The 10,183-nt window shown below is 45.4% G+C and overlaps 1 protein-coding gene across 5 annotated transcripts in view; it reads left to right on the top strand.

The window, feature by feature from the left end:
- Positions 1 to 460: 460 nt before the first annotated feature.
- The window catches only part of ICE2 (interactor of little elongation complex ELL subunit 2), a 79,593-nt gene continuing 69,870 nt past the window's right edge, over positions 461 to 10,183 (top strand). For all 5 annotated transcript variants that reach the window (XM_044979351.1, XR_006572391.1, XR_006572390.1 and 2 more), the window contains exons 1-2: positions 461 to 585; positions 2,449 to 2,553. In XM_044979351.1, coding sequence (XP_044835286.1) covers positions 557 to 585; positions 2,449 to 2,553 — 134 coding nt within the window. In that variant the 5' untranslated portion in view covers positions 461 to 556. The remainder of the gene's footprint in view (positions 586 to 2,448; positions 2,554 to 10,183) is intronic.

The raw sequence follows: 10,183 nt of genomic DNA, 5'->3' as shown, positions 1-10,183 counted from the left end.
AATGCCTATGCAGGGACCCAAACCCACGCCTACAGCTTACACCCGTTTTAAACTAACTGTGCTTTGAAATCACCGAGTACAAAAAAGCCCAGATAAGCAACCTCCAAATAAAACAAGCCCGAAGCCTGCAACTCTCCGGCGATCAAAGCGCCTTTTAAATAAACAAGAAGCCCAGACTTGGCCACGCTGCTGCTAAGCAAGTTGGTCCGGAGCCCACCTCAGATCCGACCCTGCTCTGTCTCCCGGCCGGGCCGGGCGGCTCGGGGCGGGAACTCCCTCCCGCGAATCCCCGCCCCGCAGCGTCCCCTGAGGGAAGGGGGTGGGATTCTCTGCCCGGGCCCACAATGTAGGCACCACTCGCTCTGCCCACACCAAAGATGGCCGCTTAGGCAGCTGCAGTTGCTGCTCTGATTGGCTGCCTTACCCACGTGAGCCCGCGCTGTGCGCGCTCCGAGGTGCTGATCGGGTAGCGCACTGAGGGAGGCCGGGACTGGGGGCTGGGGTCGTGGAATGGGCAGTTTGCCGTTGCCGGGAGGAGGGGAGTAGCGCGGCCAAGATGGAGGCCGGTGAGACGCGGCTCACCTGGTGAGTATGTGGCTTTGGTGGGGGGGGCTCAGGCCCTGCTGAAGTCGGGTCTCCCCGGCGCGGTGCTGTGCGCGGAGCGGGGGCACTGTCCCCAGCGCGTGGGAAGGGGGGCGGGCCCCTCTGACAGGCCGCCGCACCGTAGCTCAGAGTCTCCGCGAGCCACCCGGTGTCTCCCAGCCCCTTGCCGCTGAGCTCGTGTAACCAACGCGCCATCGCTGTAGCCTCGGAGGTTCCCCACTCGCTGCCTCCACATCGCCTTCCCCACTGGCCCAGGTGCTCGGGGCCCCCCGCACTTGGCCCGCTGGTGTGAACGGGGCAGAGGCGATCGCTGGAACCACCGCGTGCTCTGACCCCCGGCCTCGCTGGATAAGAACTGATTAAAGTCTGGTGCCCTGCCTCGTTGTTGTCCCAGCGATCGCCGACAAATACAAATGAAACCATTAATAACTGAAAAGCGCCAATGCGGAGCAGGTAATGCCGTAGTCAAAACGCCAGCACCCTGTCTGTGCGATAACTCTCTCCCTTGGGACATCTGGGGCGGGGGAGTCTATGGACACAGCAGTGCAATCTAGCAAGGGATGGGACTGGGAGCTAGTCAATTCAGAGACTCTGCTTCAGGCAATACCTACATCATTCCCGATCTGTGATAGTGCTGGACACATCTGGGGTCACATATTAAAAATAATATCTTTGTCTTTCTCTTCTTCATTCCACCCGCATCTTTCACATAGGGAAGGGGTTTGGTCAGCAGTTAATTGAACTAATGCTGCAATACTAATGCCTCTATAGTAATTTTATATAACGTTTTAAATTGTCATTTATTAATACAACACATAGATGTGCCAGATTTATTTGCAGATAAATAAAATGATATTCTTTCCCTAACGAGCTAACATTTTACAGCCTTGATACTGCAAAGACTTGTGCAAGTGCTTAACTGTAAGCATATTCATAAGCCTTTGCAAGACCAAGGCCCATACCTACAAATGCTTATTTTAGAGAATGACAAATTTTATGTTTCATGAAGAAACCACTAATGAAATACATCTACCACTGAGATGAAAAATAGGATGTGTTTAATATGTCCGACCAACACTACACAGTAGGACAAGAAGTTTAGGACAAAAATTGAAAAAAATAACCTATCTGGTTGAGATTACCAGACATATTTTAAGTAGGTGGATTGTAATTACCCTTGATGCAGTATGGTTATTTAGCAGGTAGTTGAGGAGAGAGGAAGAAATTATAATTATTTGCATTACTTTTATTCAGAAGAATCCTAAAGTACTTTATAAATGTACAGTGTGGGGACACAGAGCAATGACTGTCACCAGTGGGTGTGTTGTGGGGACTGGGTTCCTCTGACATGCTGCCGCACTGCAGCTTGCAGTGGCTATTCAACAGTGCAGGAAGATTCAGCATTGTCAAAACTTTTTTTCTATATTATTTTCCAGCAAAATTGACCCAGCATAGTGAAGTGTTTCGATTTGAATCACAATATTCCAACAAAATATGGCTCCATAAATTTTCTCAGACCAGCTCTAGAAATTTACCCCATCCTATCTGTAAACTTTCTTTTGAATAGTGAGGAACAAGTTCATTTTAATGTTGAAATGAAACATTGGGTTAGCTATATCTGTCTGAGGAGGAGAGTGTGAACATTATAGATAACATTCTCCCCCTTTTCACACAGAATTATATACCTTATTTCTTAGTGATTCAGAGAATCATTTTTCAAATTCTGAGTTTTGTCACTCAGATATTGTCCTTAAGTTGGTGTCAGTAACCATATAGTCAGTGTTGTGTTTTGTGTGATTGAATTGCAAGTACATGTTGTCTCTTTTTTTTTTTTTTTTTAAACAGGAATGTTTCACCAAAAAATGGCGTTGAAGTATTTTTCTCACGAGACATTTATGAAAAATATTCCTTGTCTCCAACCCTCTCTGAACTGTGGATTTTGTCAAACAAGTATGTATTTTCTTTCAGCTGTTGTGAGTATTCTCCCTGCTTCCTTTCAAAACATGCTTTTTTTCCTCTTATTTCAATTGAAAAACAAAACAGCAAGGAAAAAAAACCTTTGTTACCCAACATGTTACCCAACATTCATTTGACAGATATGCACTGGTCTCTGTCCTCTTTCTTGGGACCTCGTAAAGCAGGAGACCTCCTGGGGCCTTGGGTAATGGTCTGATACTCTGCTTCCTCACTGATACCAAAGAAGAAAAACTTAAGCAAAACTCCTTTCACTGGCAACTTCCAAAGATCCTGCTTCCTCTAGCATGATATATTTGGTGAGGCTGGCTGTGTCCCAATCCCTGACTCTCCATCTTTCTCATTTGGAGAATGCTGGTGATGTTGTCTGAGTTAGAATCCCATGTATTCATGTCTTTTAAATCCATTTCTATGTCTTCTGTCTATTCATGTCTCAAATAATTCTTTGAGGGGGTCAACAAGCATGTGGGTAAGGGAGTGGGGTTCAGTGGATATAGTGTAGTTAGATTTTCAGAAAGCCTTTGACTAGGTCCCTCACCAAAGGCTCTTCGGCAAGTAAGCTGTCGTGGCCTAAGAGGGAACATCCTTTCATGGATTGGTAACTGGTTAAAAAATAGGAAACAAAGGGTAGGAATAAATGGTCATTTTTCAGAATGGAGAGAAGTAAATAGTGGTGTTCCCCAGGGATCTGTACTGGTCCTATTCAACATATTCATAAATGATCTGGAAAAAGGGGTAAACAATGTGGTGGCAAAATTTGCAGATGATACAAAACTACTCAAGATAGTTAAGTCCCAAGCAGACTGTGAAGAGCTACAAAAGGACCTGTCAAAACTGGGTGACTGGGCAACAAAATGGCAGATTAAATTCAGTGTTGCTAAATGCAAAGTAGTGAACATTGGGAAACATAATCCCAACTATACATATAAAATGATGGGGGTCTAAATTAGCTGTTACCACTTAAGAAAGAGATCTTGGAATTATTGTGGATAGTTCTCTGAGAACACCCATTCAGTGTGCAGTGGAAATCAAAAAAAGCAAACAGAATGTTGGGAATCATTAAGAAAGGGATAATAAGAAAATATCCTATTGCCTCTATATAAATCCATGGTACACCCACATCTTGAACACTGCGTGCCGATGTGGTCGCCCCATCTTAAAAAAAAGATATTTTGGACTTCGAAAAGGTTCAGAAAAGGGCAACAAAAATGATTAGGGGTATGGAACGGCTGCTGTATGAGGAGATATTAATAAAACTGGGACTTTTCAGCTTGCAAAAGAGATCACTAAGAGGGGGGATATGATAGAGGTCTATAAAATCATGACTGGTGTGGAGAAAGTAAATAAGGAAGTGTTACTTACTCCTCACAACACAAGAACTGGGGGTCACCAAATGAAATTAATAGGCAGCAGGTTTAAAATAAACAAAAGGAAGTATTTTGCCAGAGGATGTTGTGAAGACCAAGACTATAACAGGGTTCAGAAAAGAACTAGATAAAGTCATAGAGGATAGGTCCATCAGTGACTATTACCCAGGATGGGCAGGGATGGTGTCCCTAGCCTGTTTGCCAGAAGCTGGGAGTGGACAACAGGAGATGGATCACTTGATGATTACCTGTTCTGTTCATTTCCTCTGGGGCACCTGGCATTGGGCACTGTCGGAAGACAGGATACTGGGCAAAATGGACCTTAGGTCTGACCCAGTATGGCCATTCTTATGCCTATTTACATAGATCCAGCAGTATGATAGGGGCTTTATAGGCAAGGTCACTATCTTAAAGAGCAGCTAGGCTAAACAAACTACATTTAGCAGAAAAATGGGTTGCAATAAAAAGCAGCAATGATATTGGCACACATGCTGTTAATTCCGCAACTTGTGTTTCTTCTTGTTATTTTGCTAATACTTGTTGAAAGTAGGACTAGCATTTGTAAGGCTTAAGGGAGTTTTCGTGCTATATGTCAGAGCACTGGATTCCAAATGAAGAGAATACAGATTTGAGGTCACAGTGTTTTGAGAGGTGTTTAGTACGTTAAGGCAATGTGACAATCTACTCTCTTTTCAGTAAACTGAGTATACACACTGCTTTTTAATCCATTTCTCTGCCTTCTGACACTTTTTTATATTTTTTATAGAATAAGTAATATATTTTTTAAAACAACTGAATGTGTTTCAGAAACCAAATAATTACAGTAATATGTATAGTTTAAATATTTCAGCTCAATAGATAGTAAACCAACCATTTGTAAATCAGTTTCTTCGTTTACATATATATGTCAAGACCTGAGATCAGGTTTCCCTTCCTGAAGTGACTTTTGTGGAGTATAGTTGTCCTAGTCAGTCCTTGACCTGTCGCTACATTGTGCTGTGTCTCTGCCCAGTAGGACTTGGACTGATGCTACCTGTCACATAGGCAGATAGAACCATCCTGTAGGAAGTGCTTGCATTTCCCAAGATCTTGATGAAATTCAGCACTGACTGCCAGTGAAATACCATATATACTCGTTCATAAGCTGAAGTTTTTGGTAAAAAAGCGAAGCATCAAAGAGCGGGGGTTGGCTTATCAATGGTTCTACACCAAAATTTGACGATTTTAAGCGCTATTGAGTTATTGTATTGAATATCTAATACACTGTTGTTTTGTTTACCTGGAGCATTTGCAGGCACAGAGCCCCTCAACTCCCAGTGGCTGCCGTTCCCAGCCAGTGGGAGCCGCAGGAAGTGGCGGCCAGCACATCCCTCAGCCTGCACCACTTTCCACAGTTCCCATTGTCTGGGAACGGCAAACCGTGGCCACCGGGAGCTGAGGGACTCCATGCCTGCGAATTCTCCAGGTAAACAAAACATCCCGACCCGCCAGCGGCTTACCCTGATGGGCCGGGATCCAAAATTTGCCGAGCCCTTTGGAGATCGCTGATGATGGAAGGTAAATTCTGGATTCGCTTCTTTAAAAATGTGCTAAAATCTTTTTTTTTTTACTTAAATTGTATATTATGTTATAATTGAGATAAAATAAGTTTTAATATAAATAAAACGTATGGATATCGATTATACAATTTTCTTAGTTCATGTCCATGTAAACAAAGCACTTAAAAACACTTGCTTCCCTAAAGTTCAATTTTCTTAGTATTGTTCTACTAGAGGACTATATTATAATTATTTTTATAGTGCGTACTTATATTGATTGTAAAATAATTTATTGATGTCAATACTGCAGCCTTTTAAAGATGCAAAGGCTTTGTTAAATGGACTAGATTGGCTTGAAATGAATGCTAAAAGAGCAGTGCTGCAGATCTGCATGACTTTTGACCCATGCATTTCACAAAATGCTACACCCTACAAGCCAATCAGAAAAATACAATGAACGATAGTACTATGGCACTGGTGTCAGTCCGCTACTGTGTAATTTGATCTCTTCATGCATTTCTACCATTGGACCTCGTAAGTCTCGAGCCAATCTAAAAATATAATGCGCAGATTAGATGGAATCAATAATAAAATTTAAATAGCCTGTTATCACCACATCTATAGGGCTGCTTTGAAATAAACAAAGAACAATAATAATTTGTCGGTGAAAAAGCAGATGACATTCCTATATAAAGTCCTACAAAATCTATAACTAAATTATTATTTTCTAAGATTTTCATATTACTATTTAAAATGAACGGTGAAATCAGAAGAAAATGGTCTGCTTATCACGCAGCGTTTAAACTCGTTGAATATGCAGAAGCAAAGAATAATTGTGCCATTGCTCATGACTTCTGTATCAATGAGAAGCAAGTAAGAGAATGGCGAAAAAATAAAACAACACTAAAAGACATGCCAAGAAGCAAGAAAAAATGTCCAACGAGGTGCACTTCATTTCTTGAGCTGGAAAAAGATCTCAGTGATTGGGTTGTTGAATGTCTACAAAATGGGTACGTTGTCATTAGAACTGGAATTCGTCTGCATGCTCTGCAAGTGTCGAAAGATGACATACAAGTCAGTAAAGCGGTCAGTGTTTGTCGCATCAGCGGGTTGGTGTACTTGCTTCATGAACTGTCATGGTCTGTGTCTTCATCAGCAAACAAAGACAGCGCAAAAGCTGCCGAGAGATGTGGAAGAAAAAATTTAATCTTTCCAAAGGCTTATTATAAAACATCGAAAGGAATGTGCATTTGAGCTGTCACAAATAGGAAATATGGACGAAACACCAATGACATTCGATCTCTCGAGTAACACAACGGTAACCGGTGTTAGTGAAAAAACAGTTTTAATTAAAACCACTGGCCGTGAAAAAATCCATTTTATGATGGTTTTATCATGTTTGGCCAATGGATCAAAGCTCCCTTCTGTTGTTGTTTTTAAAAGAAAAACCTTGCCTAAAAACATGAAATTTCCTTCTGGTGTCATTGTACGTACACAGGAAAAGGGATGGATGGATGAAAGTGGGACTATTGAATGGCTGGGAAAAGTGTGGAATAAGAGACCAGGAGCACTTTTCAAGAAACCTGCTATGCTGTTTGAGCCATGTTCAGGGCACACAAGACGGATGAGGTGAAAAATGTGGCCAAAAAAATGAAAACAACTTTGGCTGTAATACCAGGAGGCTTAACTTCTGTTCTACAACTGCTTGATGTCTACCAGAACAAATTCTTTAAAGACAGGCTATGCAAAATGTGGTCTGAATGGATGTGCTCAGGCATGGTGAAGTTGACAAAAGGTGGGAATCTTATGAAGCCTGAAATCTGTCTGGTCGCCCAGTGCGTCAAGGACGCGTGGGAGTCCATTCCCTCGGAAGGGATAGAAAAATCATTTCAGAAATGCTGTATCAGCAATGGACTCGATGGGTCGGAAGACGATGCCATATTTGATGATGACACAACAGAGGCTGATGATGAGAAGGGATCGGAGTCTGAAGATGACACTGCCAACTCTAATGACAAAGCAAGTGCAGCTGTGACTGAAGCAGAATTTAATGAACTGTTTGGTGAATCAGAGACTTATTCGGACTTTGAAGGATTTTAAGGCTTTTTAAATAAGTACCTTAGAACAATATGAGACTTTAAAATCAATAAATGGATATTTAAAACATTGACTGTCATTCCGAAGGTGAATACACATTTGTTCAGTTATTAGTATAACAGGTTTTTCGTTAGATTACATTAAAATAATTCTAGCAAAACTTTTGAATGTTTCTTGTGACGCCAGTTTTTAAAATATAGCAGGGGTCGGTAAACTGGCTCCCGGCCCGTCAGGGTAAGCCATTGGCAGGTCGGGATGTTTTGTTTACCTGGAGTGTCTGCAGGCACGGAGCCCCTCAGCTCCCAGTGGCTGCAGTTTGCAGTTCCCAGCCAATGGGAGCTGCAGGAAGCAGAGCGGTCCGAGGGACATGCTGGCCGATACTTCCCGCAGCTCCCATTGGCTGGGAACGGAGAACCGGGGCCACTGTAGCTGAGGGGCTCCGTGCCTGCGAACACTCCAGGTAAACAAAATGTCCAGGCCCATTAGCGGTTTACCCTGACAGGCCGGGAGCCAAAGTTTGCCTGGAATATAGGGTCGGCTTATGAAAGGGTCATACAGTTTTTGCCATTTTTACCTATCCATCTTGTGGGGTCGGCTTATAAACTAACGGGCTAATGAACGAGTATATAGGGTACTCTGTATGCAGTAAGCAGTCTTTTGAGCCAGGCGGTTCCCTAATTTCTTTTTTGCCTAAATCCAATTTTTAATTTTATTAAAATGACTACCAAGACAAATTCGGTGGGGTGGGGTGGAGGAAGGAGTGTGTGGAGAGGTATTAGAGAATGAGACAGAGATGAGACTTATAGAATTGCTGTGATCAGGGGAGTTTGGACTTTGGAGAAATAACTCATTCCAAATGGGAAATATTTTGTTCGTTTCCAGATACTCCAGGAATTTGTGAATTTCTATATAGGGACCCTTGATAATATTTACCGTATTTATCGGCGTATAACACGCACAGGCGTATAACACGCACCTTCATTTTAAGGGGGAAATTTCAGGAAAAAAACTTACCGGTAAATTTCAAATAAAGCTCCGGGCCCAGCAGAGGCAGCTGACCTGAGCCTGGAGTTTGCGGCCCCGCCCCCTCCCCACGTGGCTCTGAGCGGGAAAGAGCTCAGCCCCCTCCGGAGCCATGCGGCTGCTGCGCTGTGAGCCGGGTCGGGGCGGGGGGGGCTCGGGCCCGCGCCGCTCGGGTCTCGGGGGGTGGGGGCTCGGGCCCGCGCCGCTCGGGTCTCGGGGGGTGGGGGCTCGGGCCGCGGGCCGGGTCTCGGGGGGTGGGGGCTTGGGCCGCGCCGCTCGGGTCTCGGGGGGTGGGGGCTCGGGCCGCGGGCCGGGTCTCGGGGGGTGGGGGCTAGGGCCGCGGGCCGGGTCTCGGGGGGTGGGGGCTCGGGCCGCGACGCTCGGGTCTCGGGGGGGCGGGGCATGGGCCGCGCCGCTCGGGTCTCTGGGGGTGGGGTCTCGGGGGGTGGGGGCTTGGGCCGCGCGTCTCGGGGGGTGGGGGCTCGGGCCGCGGGCCGGGTCTCGGGGGTGGGGGCTCGGGCCGCGCCGCTCGGGTCTCGGGGGGTGGGGGCTCGGGCCGCTCCGCTCTGGTCTAGGGGGGTGGGGTCTCGGGGCGACGGGGCTCGGGCCGCGGGCCGGGACTCCTGTGCAGGGGGCTTGGGCCGCGCGTCTCGGGGGGTGGGGGCTCGGGCCGCGGGCCGGGTCTCGGGGGGTGGGGGCTCGGGCCCGCGCCGCTCGGGTCTCGGGGGGTGGGGGCTCGGGCCGCGGGCCGGGTCTCGGGGGGTGGGGGCTTGGGCCGTGCCGCTGGGGGGGACGGGGGCTAGGGCCGCGCTGCTCGGGAGCCTAGAGCCGGCCCTGGGTACATGGTTATATCGGCGTATAACACGCACACATCATTTGCCCCCTATTTTCAGGGGAAAAAAGTGCGTGTTATACGCCGATAAATACGGTAGTTGAGATGCCACTCTTCTATTCCCTCCCCATGGAAGCTGTAGCTGAGAAGAGGGTGGATTGCATAAAATGAAGGGGAAAATTTTAAACCATCAGCTCAAATAAAGTATAACTGCAAATATGAATGGAAAGGCCCTGTTGGATTATTTTGATATGCACCCTGATGAGGATTTTGACAGCACTGCACAGTGAAATAATCTTGAAGTACTGCCATTTAATTCTGTGCTGAATGTAGCCAATTTAAACTGCTAGAATTTTTTGACATTCCTACATTGGCAAATCTGAGTCAGCATATTGTCGCTGCTGCAGCTTAATTAAATTTGCCAGTTTGTGCCACAAGGATGGACATATTCTTATATTCAGTGAGACAGCTGTGAAGTATTATTAAGAGTTGCAGACGTGGTACTGTTAGGTATGAATAGCTCTTGATGTTTTCTAGTGCTGAAATCAAATCACTAAAATATGTTTTTCCAAGATCAGCAGTTAATGTTCATTTTGTTAACCTAAAATATGCTCATTTTTAAGCATAGGTATTGTAAATACCTACGGGTTAAGTAAGCCTTCTTATACTGAAATTGTTTTAAAAACCAATCTTATTACATACCTTGCTTCCTGTTGCTAGGACCATTTCTTCCTCTATGCCTCTCCTCC

The sequence above is a fragment of the Mauremys mutica genome, chromosome 11 (assembly GCF_020497125.1).
Source record: "Mauremys mutica isolate MM-2020 ecotype Southern chromosome 11, ASM2049712v1, whole genome shotgun sequence".
Lineage (NCBI taxonomy): Eukaryota > Metazoa > Chordata > Testudines > Geoemydidae > Mauremys > Mauremys mutica.
Note: the sequence above shows the minus strand (reverse complement) of the source record. Positions and strands in the feature narration are given on the sequence as shown.